Genomic DNA, 21,753 nt, shown 5'->3' with positions numbered 1-21,753 from the left:
AGCCGAATTAAAAATTCAAGATGGCGCAGTATTAAACCAACCATCACACAATGTCAAATGTCACGAACTTTAATATCAAAACTTTTACTTTTGCCATGATGATCGAGTAAAAAGACCGGTTTCTATCGTCATCGCACAATTTTTTAAATGAACCTTAATGTCCAAAACGTTTGCGCTAAAATTACAGAAAGCTGGTCATCGTGTCTCAAATAAGATAACACTACTAAAAAAATGGAACAGAAATAACTTTATCTAGCGTGAATGCAATCCTTGACGAGTAACGAATAATAAGCGAAGGCAAAAATATATAGGGTAAAAGGTGAAAAGGAAAAAAATACAATTGAAATACTTCAAGTGGAAATGAATTGCCAATGACAGTTTGCAATAAAATCTAAACTCCTTGATCTCGACTGTTCCCTTGTGAAAAGTATCATTCAAAGGAATCTTAATTGAACAAACAAAAGGCATTTTGGGCGACCGTTGAAGAATTAACATAATTAGTCAGGGATGAAACATGGAATAAATTAAAACCGGAAAGCACGTGTTTAGAGGCTGACATTATGTTAGACTGTATCTTAACCCTTGAGAATAACATCGAAGGAATTTCAAACAAACATTTCGCGCTTGAAATAAAGATCTAACTTCATTTACAAACACTGCAAACTAAACGCTTCCAATAAAACAGCCGCTCGAATAATAAGTAGTTTTAGACAGGTATAAAATCACTTGCATTAACCATAGTCCTTTCCTCCGAAGCGTCGCACAGCTCTTGATCGCTTAGATCCATAATCGCCAAGACAAGAATGAGAATCTTAAGACTTGTCCAACTTTGTCACGAGTAGTATGACTTCTTTCAAAACTGTTTGACTTATAAACGGGTATTTACGAAAGAATAGACAATGTCACGTGGTTAACAACCAATGAGAAGACGAGAGATAGGGTGTACGCGATATCACGTGATTAAGAGTCAAAGAGAATACGGGAATAGGCGGTATACCTCCAGTTATGTCATTAAATTGTTTAAAATTAAACAAAGAGTCTGGTGTTTACTTTATAACGTTTATTGAATAATAACAACTCCAAAGGGAGAATTGATTACAACTTACACTTTTTCTTTGCCTGTACAAATCTCTTCTGTCATGGTTTGAATCCTGGCTTCTCATCTACTTTCAAGGCTTCTCGCAAGTTGTTGTAGAACTAGTCTCGGCTGTTGGTATACCATTTTAGTCCATGATCAGACATCCTCTCTCTTTCTCCGATGCCAGCACGGGTATCCTTCGTGCGTCAGGAGGTGACTGAATACGCGTTTCCTGTCATCACTGGCGGGATGTAAATCCAGGACCGTGTACCCAAACGGTCGTTCGGTCACTTTTTGATACACATCCATCATGTCTTGCCAGCAAGTGGGAAAAGCTTGAGGCAGTTAATTCTTCATCCCTAATTGATCTCTTGGATTTTTGAAGGCTACGATGTAGTGCGCGTTTCTGGAAATAGTCTTAGCGTATTTCCCTGGTGGAAACATGTCTTGGCACAAGTACAACACGGTGATATTTTGATGATGAGAGTGTTTGGTAAATAAGTCCAGCCACTCTTTGTCCTCACCTCCCTCTGCCATCAGATCGTCTAACACGAGTAATCCACCCTTCGGAAACCATGACTTGAGATGACCTGACTCTGGAATCCCTTCGTGAAATCGCACACCAGCGTCTTTCATGTCTTGAAATCCATCTTGCCACGCCCCATAACAATAATGAATCGTAGGGGGAGGGTCTACAAACAATTCTTCCAAATGATCCAAGAGCAACGATTCACTAAAGCAAGTCTTTCCGCAGCCAGAGGGACCCACGATCAAAATACTGGAGGGTGTCTTAAAGCGAAACGCTTCTCCCATTTCTATTCCACTAGGGATCCCATGGTGCTTTTCGGTAGGAAATGGAATATTTGGCACATCTTCTCGTGCTTTTTTCTGATGCACTGCTTTGACAACTGTTTCTCATGACGAATTCTATTGCCTACACGAGAGAATAATCTATGAAAATATCGGCAATAAAGGGACATGACTCCTTGCTAGTTTGACTCAAAATGAATTGAGGCAGTTTAAGCTTTATTTTTATAGATGGTGGAGGATGGAATTGGCGGGTGTGGTGGAGGTGGTGGTGAATGTGGTGGCGGTGATGATGAATGTGGTGGTGGAGGTGGTGGTGGTCAATGTGGTGGTGAATGTGGTGGTGGAGGTGGTGGTGGTGAATGTGGTGGTGGAGGTGGTGTTGGTGAATGTGGGGGTGGTGGAGGTGGTGGTGGAGGTGGAGGTGGTGGTGGTAAATGTGGTGGTGTTGGTGGTGTTGGTGGAGGCGATGGTGGTGAATGTGGGGGTGGTATGGTGGTGGTGGTGGAGGTAGAGGTAGTGGTGGTGAACGTGGTGGTGGAGGTGGTGGTGGTGGAGGTGGAGGTAGCGGTGGTGGTGGTATTGGTGGTACAGGTGGTGGTGGTAAATGTGGTGGTGGACGTGGTGGTGGTGGTGGTGGTGGAGGCGATGGTGGTGAATGTAGTGGTGATATCAAGTTCTGGAAATACGCTGTTAGTATTTCCAAAAACGCCACCTCATCACAACATCACCACATCCACCACATTCACCGCCAACGCCTCTAACACTACCACCACCACCACCACCACATTTACCACCACCACCTGTACAACCACTACTACCACCACCACCTCCACCACCACATTCGCCACCACATTCACCAGCACCACCTCCACGACCACATTCATCACCATATCCACCACACCCACCAAAACCACCTCATTCACCACCACCTCCTCCACCACCCCCACATTCACCACCACCACCTCCACCACCACTACCACCACCACCACCTCCACCACCACATTGACCACCACCACCTCCACCACCACATTCATCATCACCGCCACCACATTCACCACCACCTCCACCACACCCGCCAATTCCATCCTCCACCATCTATAAAAATAAAGCTTAAACTGCCTCAATTCATTTTGAGTCAAACTAGCAAGGAGTCATGTCCCTTTATTGCCGATATTTTCATAGATTATTCTCTCGTGTAGGCAATAGAATTCGTCATGAGAAACAGTTGTCAAAGCAGTGCATCAGAAAAAAGCACGAGAAGATGTGCCAAATATTCCATTTCCTACCGAAAAGCACCATGGGATCCCTAGTGGAATAGAAATGGGAGAAGCGTTTCGCTTTAAGACACCCTCCAGTATTTTGATCGTGGGTCCCTCTGGCTGCGGAAAGACTTGCTTTAGTGAATCGTTGCTCTTGGATCATTTGGAAGAATTGTTTGTAGACCCTCCCCCTACGATTCATTATTGTTATGGGGCGTGGCAAGATGGATTTCAAGACATGAAAGACGCTGGTGTGCGATTTCACGAAGGGATTCCAGAGTCAGGTCATCTCAAGTCATGGTTTCCGAAGGGTGGATTACTCGTGTTAGACGATCTGATGGCAGAGGGAGGTGAGGACAAAGAGTGGCTGGACTTATTTACCAAACACTCTCATCATCAAAATATCACCGTGTTGTACTTGTGCCAAGACATGTTTCCACCAGGGAAATACGCTAAGACTATTTCCAGAAACGCGCACTACATCGTAGCCTTCAAAAATCCAAGAGATCAATTAGGGATGAAGAATTAACTGCCTCAAGCTTTTCCCACTTGCTGGCAAGACATGATGGATGTGTATCAAAAAGTGACCGAACGACCGTTTGGGTACACGGTCCTGGATTTACATCCCGCCAGTGATGACAGGAAACGCGTATTCAGTCACCTCCTGACGCACGAAGGATACCCGTGCTGGCATCGGAGAAAGAGAGAGGATGTCTGATCATGGACTAAAATGGTATACCAACAGCCGAGACTAGTTCTACAACAACTTGCGAGAAGCCTTGAAAGTAGATGAGAAGCCAGGATTCAAACCATGACAGAAGAGATTTGTACAGGCAAAGAAAAAGTGTAAGTTGTAATCAATTCTCCCTTTGGAGTTGTTATTATTCAATAAACGTTATAAAGTAAACACCAGACTCTTTGTTTAATTTTAAACAATTTAATGACATAACTGGAGGTATACCGCCTATTCCCGTATTCTCTTTGACTCTTAATCACGTGATATCGCGTACCCCCTATCTCTCGTCTTCTCATTGGTTGTTAACCACGTGACATTGTCTATTCTTTCGTAAATACCCGTTTATAAGTCAAACAGTTTTGAAAGAAGTCATACTACTCGTGACAAAGTTGGACAAGTCTTAAGATTCTCATTCTTGTCTTGGCGATTATGGATCTAAGCGATCAAGAGCTGTGCGACGCTTCGGAGGAAAGGACTATGGTTAATGCAAGTGATTTTATACCTGTCTAAAACTACTTATTATTCGAGCGGCTGTTTTATTGGAAGCGTTTAGTTTGCAGTGTTTGTAAATGAAGTTAGATCTTTATTTCAAGCGCGAAATGTTTGTTTGAAATTCCTTCGATGTTATTCTCAAGGGTTAAGATACAGTCTAACATAATGTCAGCCTCTAAACACGTGCTTTCCGGTTTTAATTTATTCCATGTTTCATCCCTGACTAATTATGTTAATTCTTCAACGGTCGCCCAAAATGCCTTTTGTTTGTTCAATTAAGATTCCTTTGAATGATACTTTTCACAAGGGAACAGTCGAGATCAAGGAGTTTAGATTTTATTGCAAACTGCCATTGGCAATTCATTTCCACTTGAAGTATTTCAATTGTATTTTTTTCCTTTTCACCTTTTACCCTATATATTTTTGCCTTCGCTTATTATTCGTTACTCGTCAAGGATTGCATTCACGCTAGATAAAGTTATTTCTGTTCCATTTTTTTAGTAGTGTTATCTTATTTGAGACACGATGACCAGCTTTCTGTAATTTTAGCGCAAACGTTTTGGACATTAAGGTTCATTTAAAAAATTGTGCGATGACGATAGAAACCGGTCTTTTTACTCGATCAACATGGCAAAAGTAAAAGTTTTGATATTAAAGTTCGTGACATTTGGCATTGTGTGATGTTTGGTTTTTAAAATACTCTCCTTAAGAGAGGGGGACTGGGGAAGCCCAGCTGTAAGTACTTTGATTCATTCTGATTTCTTTCCTTTGATTGGTTCCCGATGATATCATTGTCCCATGATGCTTTGGACTAGCCTCCCTATAGTCAGACCTCGGACCCAATACTCTCTCAGTCTTCATCATGGCCGCTTGCCGGATGGACTTCTGTCGTTTAGGACCACAGGACACTGTATCGAGTTTGAAGTTGCATGACATTTTTGGCGTGACCTTGCCGTGATTTGTGTTGCCATGGAAATCCGTGAGACCGATCCCAGGTCCTCTGTCGAGGCTGGTGGGCTGTTTTCCAACATGGCCGACTTTCGCGGGCGCCGCCATCTTGAATTTTTAATTCGGCTCCGGATTGGCTGAAATTTGTGGCCGTTACTGCCTATATGAGCGTCCATTACTACTTGATCTTAAAAGCTTAAATGAGTTTATCGAATTTACGCATTTCAAAAAGTTGAGCTTATCCTGTGCTGTGTTTATAATTAATGAGAAAAAATTTGTTACATGGCCTCAATCGACTTGACAGATGCTTATTACAATGAGCCATCTGATCTGAGCACTGAGATTATTTGCGGTTCACGCTGAGAGGCATATTATTTCAGTATACTTGCCTGCCCAATGGCTTGGCCGAAGAACCAGGTATAGTTTATTGAGCTCTTTTAGGTGATTCCACTTAAAAATAAGGAGTATTAAAAAAATTCTCAAACTCCATCGAGTTGGTAATCATGTTATATTAGAAAAATGCAATAAAAAGTAGGGGTCACTGTGCTCATTTTTGCACAACATGAAATTCTAGAAATTCTAAGAATAGCACTTTAAGTTACATTTGAAGATATACTACGTACCTAATACCTCACACCAGACAAAAACAGGACAGAGTTGTTTCAGCCTGCCAGACACTCATTAGAGAAGGTGTGAGGCACACTCTCAAGTATATGGAGTCCAAATGCCTTTTTGAGAAACTAGGTTTTGTTATTAAGAAGTAGAAATCTGTGTTGCAGCCGACAATCTGTGTTGCAGCCGACAAAAACCTTAAAAAAAATCCTTCGGTTTTATTTTTGACTCCATACTCATGTTATTCTACCCCAGCACAAGGACTTATATTATTGACACATCCTCGCAAAGGGACGCAACATCTCCCTAAGGAACAAGCTAAAGATAGTGGCATGTCAGGGAATTATATCAAACACGAGGAATTTCACCATCGCCTGCCAAACTACTCCTGGCGTCCTGGAGATAGGGTCCCAAAAAGTAGTATCATATGTTTATAATAAACGGCACGCAATGCAATGTTCCTAGAAGATTGGAACATGAGCAGACAAACTGATTCTTAAACTTTTGGGTTAGAAATTTTAGGGGTTTACATTTAGGGTAGTCCATTGGTGGTTTATTCAAGTTGTTCATGTACCAGGTCCATCTTGTCAGTCCATGTGCTAGGGGTCAGCGAAACGTACCAACCCAAATAAAAAGCACTCCGCTGAAAAGTTCCTCTCTCTGAAACCAACACCTTATTATCTTTAAAGATATTTGGCAAAGCTAATTACCTCACCGGAAATTAATTTGTCGTTTTAACCATATACTTGTCCAAGAGAAAATCATTCTCTCTTGACTTGTCATATCGCGTGTGCGACCCGCTCGTCTATCTAAAATTGTATGCATCGAAGTTATGTTATTATGAGTTTACCCGTGAGCCGAAATCCACCCCCAAATCTTCGTTTAAAAGCTGAAATTGAAAGCACTCCGCTGATCCTAAAAACAGCAAAGGAAAGCCGTAAAGTACAAGTTTCTCTCTCTGAAATCGACACCTTATTATTTTTAAAGATATTTGGCAACGCTTATTACCTCACAGAAAATTAATTTGTTGTTAACCGTATACTTGTCATCAATGAACATTCGTATTGTCTTTACCCTGACAAAACGATTATCGATTGTTTAATCACAACCACTCTTTCGTTGACGGAAAATATAAAACAGCACATTTCCAAAACTTCATAAAAAACTGAAAACTGCAAATGAATCGTAGCCTGACTTCATTATCACTACTGTAAACTGTATATTTCAGTGCTCATGCAATACTCATTCAATTCGCTTCAAGACAGCTGCGCTACCAATCCGTAAATTTTATGTAAACCCTTCAGCTATCGCGTATGCGACTTACTTGTCTATCTAACTTTGTATGTATGGACGATATGTTCTTATTACGAGTTTGCCAATTTATGCAAATTTATCCGACACTGTATAAACCAAAATCAACCCCCAAATCTTCGTTTAAAAGCTGAAATTAAAAGCACTCCGCTGATCCTACAAATAGCAAAGGAAAGCCGCAAAGGAAACTCGCAAAGGAATGTTCCTCTCTCTGAAATCGACACCACATTATCTTTAAGAATATTTGGCAACACTAATTACCTCACCGGAAATTAATTTGTTGTTTTAACTGTATACTTGTCATATCCATTAAAAGCAGTCTGCTGATCCTACAAACAGCAAAGGAAAGCCGCAAAACCTTCACCTATCGTCTGTGCAACTTACTTGTCTATCTAAACTTGTATGTATGGAGGATATGTTCTTATTCAGTATGAGTTTGCCGGTGAACGCAAATTTATCCGATACTGTTTAAACCAAAATCCACCCCTAAATCTTCTTTTAAAAGCTACAATTAAAAGCACTCCGCTGAACCTACAAACAGCAAAGGAAAGCAGTAAAGGAACTCCCAGAGTGCATTTCACTTCCACAGGGGGATAAATCGTGTGCGACATTTGCGCACGGACATAAGCGCGACAAACTATGCGAAATCACTATCCAAAGGAATGCATGCATGCCAGCATAAAGCGATGACGTCACACAATACGTCATTGCTTAAAAAATGGACAAAGGTTTGTAGTGAAAGGCAAGCTGATCAATTTTACCCACTTGTTACAGATGTATCCCACTGGATTTTATAATGACAGGTGTTAAATTCCATAAAAGTGTTGATGTAGCTAAGAAAGTTAATTTTATCCCCTTCTATTGCTTTGTTGTACTTGGGTCAGCGTAGTGTGATGTGACCAAGATTCGCTTCTTTTGCTTTTTCGTTTCTGTACTATAAAGATCTTCATATAGCGTAGAGCAAACATCGAGGGTGTGTCTAATAGGTGATGTGGGAGGCGTGGTGGCCTCATGGTTAGTGTGCTCGTCTCCGGATCGAGCGGTCCAAGTTTGAGCCCCGGTCTGCCGGAGACTCTTAGAAGCATGGAAACCATTTAGCGGACTTAACGCTCACAGTGCCTCTCTCCAACCAGGTGTATAAATGGGTACAGACAAACTTAATGCTGGGGATAACCCTGCGATGGACTAGCATCCCATCCAGGGAATAGCAGACATACCCCTAGTGGCTTCGTGCTACAGAAACCGGGATAAGCTCCGGCCTGATGGGCTATTTGGTTCGTATGCAGACATTACCATTACCCTAAGAGGTGATACCATTGTTAGGGCAACTTGTGATATAAAGAGAATTATGGTAACATGTTTACTAATGATTGCAAAGCCCTGGCCTGGATATTCGAGGGGGAAGGGGGCATATTAAGGCAACAGCAATGAACATACATTGCGTCAAGCCAAATAAGTTTATTTGAGAGGGCCTGGCGAGAACCCACCCTTACAACCTTTTGGAAAGACAAAGAATTGGGTGAATGTTTGATTCTGTTCTGAATCCTCGGGGTCGAAGAAAATTTGAAACTGCACGGCCTTTTCCTGGATCATCATGTATCTTTTGCTGGCACAGACACAAACTTCCAACGACCGTGTCGCTAAAAACGAGCACCCTGTCGCTGCCCCATCATTTACAGTTGTTTTGACACCCTCAGAACACAGGAAATGTAAGTCGAACTTGGTAGGGTTGGTTCCGATGCGATTCAAATCTCGTTAAAACACAGTCTTGCCCATGCAATATTCAATAAATCGGAAGGGTTTGAAAATACAATTTTACGATCCGCACATCTTGACAGATCGTCAAAGACTGTTTTCGGTCCGTATACGATCGCAAAATTGCATCTCATTAAGGGGATTTAGAATATAAACGACATCCATACTTGAGCCAGGCGGTGAAACGCTTTGTCGATCCGTACGGTTTGAAGGGATCGTAACCGCAGTTTATGGTCCGAATACCATCCCAAACTTGCATGCCATGAAGCGTTTGAATCAAAAGAAATTATCAACCTGGGGCTACGGCACCAACAAACTAGGCAGGTATATGTGCATGCCTCGTTCTTGAAGCGTGACCGACAAAATGACGCGTTTGCAGCGACAGAAATATCAACCGCGGGCTACTGCTACAACAAACAAGGTAAATATACATGTATACCTTGTTCTATATAATTATGATTGAATTGTGTTGTACGGCAAGACACTTAAATCCCTTTGTGACCCTCTCTACGTACGTGTATAGATGGGTACCACCAGGAGCCATAATCGGGGACGGAGACCGTAAGTCTTAGGATCCGCGCGCACCTATGATATGGGACAATTTTTCTATTTTTAGAACAAATTGCGCCATCCTGACGTCATATATCCGGCGCGGATCCACGTACATGTCGGGGGCTCTCGCGTGGTTGTTGTCACGTAGCGTGATCAAATGGTGAGAGTTGAGAGATTATCTTGCGTATTTTTCACAGCGATGGCAGGGAATAAGACAGGGAATACGAACCAGGGCGCTTATATGTAGTTTTATGCTCTGAGCTAACGGAAAAGGTGGGTTTTTCCTGGGTCGAAAACAAGACTTCAATCTCGCGCTGGGAATGAATAATAAGATCTGCTCGCGCTAGTTGTAAGCTTACGTGTATGTTTTTGCGTTTGTTCTGACTTAAGAATATAGCAAGAAAACTCTCTACTCTGGTATCGAGTTAATTTGTGAGTTTCTCAGACAATGGTTAATCATAACCAAAATCTGCTTTGATGGTTTCTTATTGTTTCTGCTTGTTTGGTGAGTTTGCAAAAGTTTTTGAAAGGAAAGTCTGACGCGTACAATTAGCTCATTTGCATAGTGCAGCTCGTGCACTTTCAAGTACGACTCGGTGTTTTCAATTGTCAACAAATCTTGACAAAGATTTCTTTCGTTATCGTTTGTGCTGAGATGCTGCAACAAATTTCACGAACGCAAAAAAGGCTACTAACATCGTGTGTTTCTTCAACATAAGCATAGTGAAGTTTTACACTTCGAAAATGAAAATAGGCAAGGAGTTTTGATAACTCGATCAACAAAATCGAAATCGTTATTCGAAGTTGATTAAAGAAAGCGTCATCGTAACTTTGCTGATTATTTCTGCTTTATTCACATATTTTCAGCTAAGCTTTTAATATGTTCTCAAACATTTATCAGTCTTAAACATATTTAAAAACTATAAAGTTATTGTTTGAGTTCGATGTACGCTTTCACACGAAAGTGCGGCGGAAGTACAATTTGTCATGTTTACTGATTGTACAAAACACGCATCGGCGGGCGCTCTCATTCATCGATAACAGAGACTTTACTGGATTTTTACGCAAATAAGACTGAGCAGTATCTACGGACGTAAAGTTATTGGGCCTTGATGAAACATCAAGCGTTGCTTACAATTCAGACGAAACTCAAAATAGCAATTATTTTGTTTTACTTTTCGGTCGCGATAGACAGGCAAATTTCTCGCAAGCGTGTGGTAAGAGGAGCTAGGAAACTATGAAGTCCTGAAGCTCTGCTATATCTGAATATATCCAGCTAGTTTTTCGCTGTGTAATGTAAAAGCTGTTAGTCTTCAACATAGGTGAAATTTAAAGTGGGGTAATGTACAGCTCATGTAAAAGAAGCATCCGTCGGAACACAACTTGATCAGGGATATATATAAGCTTGAAGCGGAACATAACTAAATTCGACACTGTCTTACTTCGCTCACTAGGGGTTGACACATTATGCTCCTAAAATCGAGCATTATGCTTTTTGGCACTGCCCCCAAAACGGACTATTATGCTCCAAATTATGCTCGACTGTAACTATTGTGATCGTAATTATGCCGCAAAATTTTTTTCCCGGACCCCGGTGAGTTATAATTATGCCGTAAAAATTTTTTTCCCGGACCCCGGTGAGTCATAATTGTGCCGTAAAAATTTTTTCCGGGACCCCCGTGAAGTGCGATAATAGTAATGGAAACCATGTAGAACATTAAAATAGCTTGAAATTTTGTAGTTTTAACTTAATAAATGGACAATAGTAGCTCTAAAAAAGGAAATAACTGTTATGTTGCAAAATGGCACTATTATGCCCCCCAAAAAGCACTATTATGCCGGCAAAATGCACTATTATGTCGGCATTATGCTCGATGCTCCACATATAGTATTATGCTCGAAATTATGCCGGCATAATGTGTCAACCCCTATCGCTCACACTGGAGCAACTTACGACGAAAATACTTAATTAAGCAAAATTCCAACAGACGTAAACGCGTTGAGTTGTGGGCCAAAAACATGAAAAATGTCGGGAATTTCGGACGCCATTTCCCCCGCGCGATATCCGCAAAAATCCTCGTAGCATGTACGCGCGTGTGCTGCAGGCGAGGGCGCAATCTGTTCTAAAAATAGAATTAATTATTGTCCCATATCATGGGGACAACCCCAATACTTGAAATGGCGCGCGCTTACGGTCTCTGTCCCCGATTATGGCTCCTGGTACCACCCAAGTGCTGAAAGGTAACCATGGATCAGGACTGACATTTCATAAACGGGCCATCAAACACCGGTCAGTATAGCTTTTGAAAAGGCTCTTCTTTTGTAAATCTCTCACAATCGGAGCCTCTACGAAGTATGCATAGCCCACCTTCTTTCAGTGAAAACGCTAACACAAATGTTCAGTTTAAGAAAATGTTTAATGAAATTGTATAAAGTTACAAATTGAAATGACCTTAAAGCTACAAAAAAAAATGTTTTCTAGTAACAACTTTCCTTGACTGAAATTTTTTGTCGAACAAAATGCAGTTCTTCTATAACAACTAAGAAGTGCAATGAGTAATACTGGCTGTCCTTAATTCTTGTTCGAATATGGCAATCTATATATGTAATAAGGCAGTGAATACATCAAGCAGCAAAAAGGCTTGGTCCGCGGCTCACATCAGTAGTGCCAGGCCCAGGGCGGAGCATACAGTCAACAGGATGACGTTGAAAGAGACATGTGAGCCCACGTTGCATGCATCCTCGTCACAGCAGCCAACTTTGCAAGTTATGTCGTCAGCGTAGTTGTCACAAACTGCTTGCGCCAAATCACAGCCCAACTGATTAGTGCAGTCGTTCAACACTGCGGTCGAGTTATCTTTCTTGAGAAAAGTTCTTATGCACTTGTCTGCTCCAAAGGGGCACGTTATCAAATACGTGTCCTTGTTGCCTTGCAGAGTGCTCTTTTTACAGTCATCTTCACTGCCACTGCATTGATAACACTCCAAAGTCACCACTGATCAGGAAGAAGAGGAACAAGAAAACACTTTTAAAACACATTGACACTTTAATAAAGTGTTATTCCCGGCTGATGTACGCCTCAGTGTCTACTATTAAAAGCTAGTGAGTGTGGACTTAAAGTTACTTATCTTTCTCAGCTCGATGTTCCGATATTCTGTCAGCTACTGCTGCAAGAAAAGTTTGTATGATTTCGATTTGGAAAATCCTGACGAAAAAGTTGAACTGAGATTAGATTGAAAAAGTGTTGATGTTAGAGAATAGTACAACGAGACTAATGAATACTAAAAGAATACCAATCTGATTACACTTAAATGAACCATCAATGTTGACGTCTAAGTGATGAGTTACAAGTCCTTCTACGTGAAAAATCCCTGAACTCAGTCGCAAGTTTTTAAGTGTCTATATTACTCTTTATTTAACTATTTGAAGATTTTAGCCACTAACGTTTCGTATCATAATGAGAGCATTGTTTGTGACTAAAACGATGGAATTTATTCAAATATCTCAGCACATACTGGGATTCAATTCCACATGACAGTATGAACAATTAGCCCTAGTGGTTCACGTTCTCGGAAAATACATAGAACTCTGCCATTACTTCATCTTCACTTAGTAGCCGAGGAAACGAAGTTGAAAGAAGCCGAATCTCGCCGCCAAGTATGGTCTACACCACACTTGAGAACACAACTGACCAATAGGAAATGGAAGCCAACTGAAAGCGATGTGCAGCGGTGCTACAAATCTGATTAACGGACAGACGAACAACTTGCTTGAATTTCATTTTCATAGACAGCTTGATCCATCGCTTTTCATATCATCCGACACCAAATGCGATTCTGCAAACTGCAAAGCAGCCACTGTTTCAAGTTTCAACAGGGTTACTTCTTTGTACCCGAACAACTTTTTCGAACATTGGACGAGTCACTCGAAAATTCATTTTCCATAGCGGATCCATGTCTTGGCTAACTTAAGCGTTACAGTAATTTCTTTGCCGAAAACCGTGTTGTTGAGCTATTCTAGAGAAATTCATGTGGTGTAGTTTGTTCCTTTGTGTTGCTGCTATGTACTCGTTTATAATAGAAGCAAAGCACCTATATGGATTTTTTGTAAAGTTAAAGGAGTTAAAAGAAAAGATAAATTAAAGGAACTGCAAAAAACTCTCATTCATTACAAAGGCCTCACGATTTTACTGCCAAACAATCGCATTTGTGATATGCATGATTGATTTTACTGTGAGAAATGTTTGATGGCTTTTGCTTCAAGTAATATACTTTGGCATCAGGTGTGAAGCCTAGTTTTCTAAAGTGCGACTTGAGAAATTGTGAGGACGGACAACTTCTGACGTAAAAAAGACTTAAAAATTTAATAAAAAACGTTTCGGTCAGAGACCTTCTTCAGTTATTACAACTTTTGAATAAAAACGAGCTTTAAATAAGATTAAGGTGCTAGTGACTACGTAATTACAAGTGAAAATTAATAAAAGTACAAAATCACGTGAAAGAGCAAGAAGTGGTGTTAATTAACGAAGAACAAAAAACAAAATCAACAAAGCGCAAAAATATTGAATAAGTCAAAAACAAACTATTATGAAAATAATCGGCAGAGTCTGAGAGATAAAAGCTAAAAACTAAAAGACCAAACTGGCTAAAACAAATAAAATAACCGAAGAGGCAACGCGGCAAGCATGGGAAAAAGTAAAACCCTCCCCTACGTATAACTGAAAACATCAACTGTAACAAAATCCCAAAACGAGGCCTTTGGAGCCTGAAAGGGCAAATTAGCAACAAAATCCCTGGAGGGGCCCTTAAATAATATTTATCATAATAAGATCCCTTGACAGGGCCCTTGAGTCTAATCAACACCTAAACGGCTGACAAAATCCAAGAAAAGGGCCTTTGAACGATCAATCAATAACGTACAATACAGGAGAGGATTTAATTAATTATAACAAATTCTATTTTTCGAATGAAATTCCTTTCTTTTATTTAAGCCATGGGGTGCCAAAGAGAACAGCTGAGCACTCCAATAAGCCTCTTTTGTAATTAGAAGCTTATCGATCTCCTCAGAGTTGTCTACGTTCGCTTTTGCTGCGAGGTTTGGACTGGGAATCTTCACTGATCCTCCTGACGCTGTGACACCTTTGTTGGCCTGAGAGTTCTGGTAACGATTATATATATATATATCTTATTATAAAATAGTTCCCATATAACGCGCGCTCTGATTGGCTGAAAGTGCGTGCTTTATCAGAGAACAGAGCTCGGGTTGATGACTGTAAGTTGGCTTTCAAATTTTTGCGTCGGAATTTTGACAAATTTGCCCCAAATTAAACATCCCCTGTGATTCAGACAAACGCAGTGTAAACGAGCTATTTGTCTGTAGTAAATATGGCTCACAGAGACCATTGTTAGCAACAGTAGTGTTAAAACTGTACTAAAATAACAAGTTTTGCTAGATTCCCGCCGACAAAACACGTAACGAAATAAACAAACTCTCAACCCAAACAGTGCTTCGATAAAAGACATTATATTTGTTACGAAGGCAGAAATTATACTTAAGAAGTAAAACAATGATAGAAAACAACAATTGAACTGTCTCTGTTTATGATGAGAAACTTCATTTTTGTAAAAATGCTCAATTGCTCAAACAACACTTCCATGCAGTGTAGTAACACTCGTTCTCCGGTCATCTCAGCGAAGTGAACCGACGAGTGGTCAGTGCAAAGCTTGCTCTGATATTCTGTTCTGTGCTCGGAGTAGAACCAGTGGGAGCCGTTTAGTCTTTCTAACTTTTACGCTAGTTCAGGCAGTCTTGCTGCATGCGGCTACAAGCCATAAATAACTGTAGCTCCTTTCAAATTCAACTCGGCATTTCGCATTTTCATCCGCAAGCTTTGAGCTCCGTGTTTCGTAATTTCCACTGGAAAAGTGCACGTTTCCATGGGCCACAATACGAGCGGGTTCCTCTGGACTATAAACCTTCACCTGCCTTTAGATCCGTATTTAAAAATTAACTTAAAAGCCAACTTCGAAGGCATCGTTCCTCTCTCAAAAGCCGCCCAAACTACTCGAAACTGAGAGCTTAGCCGAAGTCCAGTTTGTGATTGACAGCTGTCGCTTCGTTAGCCAATCAAATTATTTGAACAATTCTAACAAGGATTGTGATTGGCTTATTTTAGCGTACTTTATCAGAGAACAGTGCACGGTTGACGCCACTTCTGTTCGTTTGGAAAATAAAGTTTGGTTTGAAAATTCTTCCAAATGCGTGGGGAAATTATTGGATTCTTTATCATAAAACAAATAAAGAAGCCTCGACTGTGCTCTGTTCTGTTGTAAAGCACTTAGGAAGCGGTAGAGCACTCAAGAAGTGGGGAAAACACTTCTTTCGTGCTCTACCGCTTCCTCCGTGCTTTACAACAGAACAGAGCACTTCTTTCGTGTTCTACCGCTTCCTGCGTGCTTTACAACAGAACAGAGCACAGTCGAGGCTTCTTTATTTGTTAATTAGATATTTCGATATGTAGTATCGCTGTTTATTATATAGAAACGAGTGTCGCACTGGAAAATACACCACTCGTAAAATTCATACGAAACCACATCCGGGACTCGAGTGGCGTATATTCCATATCCTCACTAGTGAAGATATCGATGATTTCACTGATATCAGGTTTGTCTCTTAAATTGTTCTTAAATTCGTTGGTGTATCATCAAAACATCTTCAGGTCTTCCTCGAAAGTCTTCGGCAATCTTCGTTAATCTTCGGAAACGTTTGGAAAATGTTCGGCAACGTTCGTGTGACCTTCGAACAAGTTTTGGAGAACCTTCGGGAAATCTTCGAAAAGTGGTCGGAAATCTTCGGAAAATCGTCAAAAACGCCGTCATCGGTACGCCTATATAATAAAAAGAACATTACACGTTAGCTCGAAGATATATAAATTTTATGTTCTCGTGACAACAACAGGATCTCACGAGTGAGCGCAGCGAATGAGTAAGATATTGTTCTTGCCACGAGAACATAAAATTCATATCTTCTCGCCACCTTGTAATATCCTCAATATAGTTTTACGAGATGTGCCGTATTTTGACGAGCCCACAGGGCGAGTCAAAATACAGACAACGAGTAAAAATATACAGCGATACTACATATCAAAACATCTAATAAGAGATTTATTATCCAGTTGCTATAGTCAATAAATTTATCAGTGGAAGAGAAAGAGTGTGATAGTTTTGCATGAGCGCGCCGACCTGTACGGCAAACAGGTTTTCTACTGTGCAAATAACTGTACAATATCTCTGTTTATGTTTTTTCTCAAGCATCTGAGCGGGCCGGATTCCTAAATCCTCGAATTTGATTGGCTAATCATAAGCACGTGACCGGTCCAGATTTTTACGATACGGCCCACGGGCCGGATGTTTTCTTCGCTGCCTAAATTTCGCTCCTAAAAGTTAGCGGTAATCGTCAATCTTTTGCCTTTTTTACACCTTCATCGACGATTAGTCAACGCAAGTTTATCTCTGTTCACTTTAAAATGGCAAGGAAAGTCACTGTAAGTAAATTCACATGAGTGTTTTGAAGTTGTTAGAGTTTGCTTGGTTGTTTGTAGCTTGGCGCTGTAATAGCGCGTAATCCTGTGTTTCTCTCGCCGTAAAATTTGAGTCAATTTCAGTCGAGTTTACCTCTCTGATCGTTCCTGTATTTAGGAGAATTTCCATGGAATGCACTTAACGAATTTCCTCGCTTTCTGCTATGCAAGTTACGATAGAAAAGTCTGATTTCAAGTAATTTTAAAAGCAACGATTGAGAGAAATTATTTTTGTGGTAAAACTTCAAACTTCGCACGGAATTTCACACCGCAAAAACAATTTAGGAGAACTTAACTGGTGAAATAAATGCAACTACAACCTAAAGTAGTTCGAAAAAAATCTGTTCTTTAATACATCTTTCTTTGTCTACTATCTGAGTTACTCGCTCGTTGCCGAGATGTTGTACAAATCGTTAGTAGACGGCGCGCAAGCCGATTCAATGACAACAGTTGGTAAACAAACCCATTTGTAATCTGTAAAGCCAATTTACTGCAGGAAAAAAATAAATAAACATGTTATTTACCGGCTTAGGGTCGGTCCGTATAGCGAAAAACTGTGACCTCGGGCAGCATTTTCAAGACCTCGGTCACAGTTTTTCACTATACTGACCTCCCAGCCGGCAATGACATATTTATATTTTACTCGTTTCGCGCGATATTTGGACGGTATTCGCTGCAGTTGGACAATAATGTACTGTATTGTAGTTGCATATTGTTTACAAAAAACAATATTCTGCTCTTTATTTATTTTGCTCCTTACCCTCGTTTTTTTTATTTTTAAACCTTCTCACTTTCTATGGAGATTGATCTTTTTAGTTTGGAGCTAATTTTTAGCCAAATATAGCAACGGATGAAGTTGAATATAGAAGAGCTGTCTGATTTTGTAGCCTTAGGCCGCAATTTCGCGCATGCAATTCCACACGTCATTTAAAGTCCCTCGAATTTCTAGTTTGCTTACACAAATAGAACAGGTTAAATTGGTAATTATAAAACTACAGGGTAACGGCCATTTTTTGGAAGGAAAAACGATCGAAGTGGGGTTTTGCGACTGATGGAGACACCGTTAATGCGAATTTATCGCGCATCTGATTGGTGGCTACGGATAAGGATAAAATTTTATTGTACACTCCTTAAAAGGTTTTTCAGTGAACAATATAATACATAAGGTGAGATAAGTACAAAGTACACTTGTTATATATTATGTATGAAGTACACTAATTATATTTAAAAAAAATAGAAAGGAAGAAAAATAAAAGAAATAAGAAAAATTTAATTTAAGAACTCGCTGAGAAGCTTTGTCTTCAGAGTTTTCTTAAAATTTGCATGACTCTCGCATAGTTTTAAGTCTTTGTCTAAAGAGTTCCATAGTTTTACTATTCTGTAATAAAAAGATCTCTCACCAGCAGTGGTTTTGCACAGGGGAATATTCAGTTGTTGTGAGTTTCTTGTGGTTCTGCTTTATATTTGTTGCCTTTTGACAAATTGTGATGTCAGATAGGTCGGGGCGCAGCACGTCATGCACTTAAAAGCGGAAACAGCGTCTCGGAGGTAAAGCTGCTTTTTTTACGGGAAGCCACCTCAAATTCTTGAGTGATGGAGTTATATGCTTTATATGTACCACTAATTATCCGAGCAGCGAAGTTCTGAACGAGTTGAAGTTTTTGTACATTACAAGCAGTGGTACTGGACCATACAGTAGAGCAATAGTACAACTTACTGAAAACGAGCGCGTTGATGATAGTCACTAATAGGCCGGAGTTAAATGCGTGCTTTGCTCGATCAATCTGGGCTAATTTACTCATACAGGATGAAACTGTCGCTAAAATGTGATTGTCAAATGACAGAGTGGGGTCGAATGTTACACCAAGATCTTTAATGGACTCTGACGGCAAGAGTTCCTTTCCGAGTAGCGGAAGCTTAAAATCAGATAGCCTACGGATCATCGGGCGGCTGCCAAAGATCATCGACATGTCAAAATCAAATCAAAGTGTTCATATTATATCGATCAGGTTAGAACTAATTATGGTAAATTCAATGTACATTTCTCTGGTCCTTCTATCCGGAGCAATTTGGATGAAGAGATAAAAAGTTTATCTCTGCGTTTAAAAAAACCTTGACTAAGCAATTTCTAAGTTCTTATGCTTAATGCTGGGTTAGTATTTTTCTTTACGTTACTATCGCTCTTAATTAAACAATGCTCTGTCTGTAACTGGTAGTGTTACTACTTATATTTCTCTTTATATTTATATCTATATATATATTTTTTTCTTTCTACCTCTTCTTTTCTTTATTTTTCCTACAACCGATTTAAAGCGTAAAAATTCTTGTAACCACTCAGCTCGTTTTGTTCTTACTATTTTGAGTAGTTTTTTGCTTATTTAAGTTTAATGTATACTTTTGCTATATGATATTCTCTGTATTAAGCAAAATAAAATGGTTGGATGTTGTTGTTGTTACGGTTTTTTTGACTTTCACGCTTGAAACACCAACGATGCTTCTCCGCAATCCGAGCGTGACCTGTTTGTTTCTCTCTCACGCGATTGAATGTATTTGTCATAAACAGTTTACCTTGAATTAAGTGACGATCTTTGAACAGCAACAAGGCATTTCTTGTCTGAACTTTATTGCAATAATCCGAGTTCAAAATGTCGGCGCAACAACTACAGACCTGGACATTTGATTATCAAAGGAATATAATTACAGTCAAACCAAGTGAAACGTACCCCTCAAGATTACATTAATGAACTGATTATTTGAATATTGAACCCGCTAGTCGTTTCAAGAATGCAATAATGAATTGACTATTTGAATCAGTGAACTCATTAGCCTTTTCAAAAATTAATAGTAAATTGATTTTTTTGAACATTAAACCCATTAGCCGTATTCTTGGAACGACTAGTGAATCCAGTTTTCCAATAATCAACTCATTATTGCATCCTTGAAACGACAAGCGGGTTCAATATTCAAATAATCAATTCAATAATAGAACCTGAGGGGTTCGCTTCACTTGGTTTGATTGTATTATCTATGAGAAAATGGCCACGATTCGGAAATACGACTTCATTTAGCAAATAAAATCGCGTTTCTATCATAGTGACGATAACATTTCAAATGGACTCTTTTATATGCAGAAGTTTGTTTAATAATGTTCTTGTAACCTTACTTTCGCTGTCTGCGATGGCGGAGTAATTTAAGTCATTACCCCTCACGGCTGGAGGCAGATTTTATGATTTTTGATCGGTTATGCATTTCTTCTGTAAAAACTGGTAAGATATTTATTTGTTAAGTGTGAATTCATAGTTGTTGATGTTTATGCTGTAAAATGTAGTGAAAGGCAGCGAAAAATATCAAAACACACGGTTTTCCACCAGGATTTAACCCACGTCTGCTGCTTAGCAGCAATATATGCTCTTAATTGGATAGCGGAAAGATTTGGTTCAAATCCTATGCGTTTTGGCTACCTTTCGCTACTTTTTACGGCAAGGACGTGAACAGTTATCAATTTACAAATTGACTCTTTTCTATCACACTCGCCGACATTGAAGCCATCGTCTGAACTAAATGAAAGCTACTACGCTAACTTTCAGGACTTCACAGGTTATGGTTAAATCAGTGCTTTTTTCTGTGTTCAACAGTATTGGGTAAGGCCCTCTTTGGAGACCGGAAAGACAGTTCACCTTTCTTAAAATATGGCAAACATCAAACAGATCTGCTGGGAACAATTTTGCTTATTTTTTCCCACCAACTCATTTACATAAGTTATTTACATCGTGTACGTCAAGTTTATGTTAGACATTACTATCTCAACGGTGATCATTTGGTAGTGATATCCTCCTTTGGTTGTTCAATAAATTCTAAAGCATACAAGAAAATGAGATGTAGCTTTCATGATTTGGCGCCAATTTCTGTTTAGTAACGAAGCTAGAACTCTCTATTCTTCATTGACTACGCACCAATGAAGCAGACGTTTGAAATGCGACAGAATTTTTGGGCAGTATTTTGCAGCAGGCAATAATGTCGATCTTGACTCAGGCAAGAGAAATTCTTAGTGGATACAAAGAGTACACGACATGCGATATCCGGGCGAATTAGTTTGTTGACTGATCATTAAAGCAATTCATTGCCAAATCATTTGCAAACGTAAAATAACATATTCTTGGTGATTGCACCACTAAAGTTTTCGTGTCATGAAAGTTAACCGGTTCCTGCTTTATCTGAAATAATGTAAGATTATAGTTGGAATAATTAAGGCATTACGAGAAGAAAGCTTTTTGACGAGCTTTTCCAGGTCCAAGGGTCTTCGACAAACTTACGATAAGATTCATGATCAATTCATAGAAGACTAGTCACTCAGCTGAAGAATCCTGACAACATTACTACTCACCTGCTGCTACTAGCACAAGAAAAACAGCGACTGTCAGCAAAAAGCGGCCCATGATTGTGGTTCCTCGATTCCCTCGTTGCTAATGAGAATTGGCTCAGTGTATCAAGATGAACAGACAACTCCCAATACATTTACTAGCTACTTGTAAATGTATTTATGTATTTCTTTTGGTTAACTATGATTGGTTGACAGGGCACAAAGCCATTGGAAGCAGGATGATTACCGCCTATACACATA

General features: G+C 39.8%; 4 protein-coding genes across 6 annotated transcripts; 2 read left to right on the top strand and 2 right to left on the bottom strand.

The window, feature by feature from the left end:
• Positions 1–1,423: 1,423 nt before the first annotated feature.
• Positions 1,424–1,891, bottom strand: LOC145479459 (uncharacterized). The gene has a single exon (XM_081457830.1). The coding sequence runs from the start codon at positions 1,889–1,891 to the stop codon at positions 1,424–1,426; it is 468 nt and encodes a 155-aa protein (XP_081313956.1).
• Positions 1,892–2,115: 224 nt separating this feature from the next.
• Positions 2,116–3,009, top strand: LOC145479457 (uncharacterized). Of its 3 annotated transcripts, none has more exons than XM_081457826.1 (2): positions 2,116–2,195; positions 2,235–3,009. In XM_081457826.1, exons 1-2 carry the CDS (start codon positions 2,117–2,119, stop codon positions 2,987–2,989), a joined length of 834 nt encoding a protein of 277 aa, XP_081313952.1. In that variant the 5' UTR covers position 2,116; the 3' UTR covers positions 2,990–3,009. The 3 variants fall into 3 exon arrangements, with proteins under 3 accessions (XP_081313952.1, XP_081313954.1, XP_081313953.1); XM_081457828.1 differs by having other exon boundaries at positions 2,116–2,210; positions 2,292–3,009; XM_081457827.1 differs by having other exon boundaries at positions 2,116–2,458; positions 2,531–3,009.
• A 199-nt stretch (positions 3,010–3,208) lies between these two features.
• On the top strand, positions 3,209–3,676 carry LOC145479458 (uncharacterized). Its single transcript, XM_081457829.1, has one exon. It carries the CDS (start codon positions 3,209–3,211, stop codon positions 3,674–3,676), a length of 468 nt encoding a protein of 155 aa, XP_081313955.1.
• A 7,711-nt stretch (positions 3,677–11,387) lies between these two features.
• Positions 11,388–21,726, bottom strand: LOC145479490 (uncharacterized). Its single transcript, XM_081457871.1, has 2 exons — positions 21,517–21,726; positions 11,388–12,548 (listed from the first exon to the last, which is right to left on the bottom strand). The coding sequence occupies exons 1-2, from the start codon at positions 21,566–21,568 to the stop codon at positions 12,208–12,210; spliced, it is 393 nt and encodes a 130-aa protein (XP_081313997.1). The 5' UTR covers positions 21,569–21,726; the 3' UTR covers positions 11,388–12,207.
• Positions 21,727–21,753: the final 27 nt, after the last annotated feature.

This window comes from Orbicella franksi, chromosome 2, assembly GCF_964199315.1.
Source record: "Orbicella franksi chromosome 2, jaOrbFran1.1, whole genome shotgun sequence".
NCBI lineage: Eukaryota > Metazoa > Cnidaria > Anthozoa > Scleractinia > Merulinidae > Orbicella > Orbicella franksi.
Note: the sequence above shows the minus strand (reverse complement) of the source record. Positions and strands in the feature narration are given on the sequence as shown.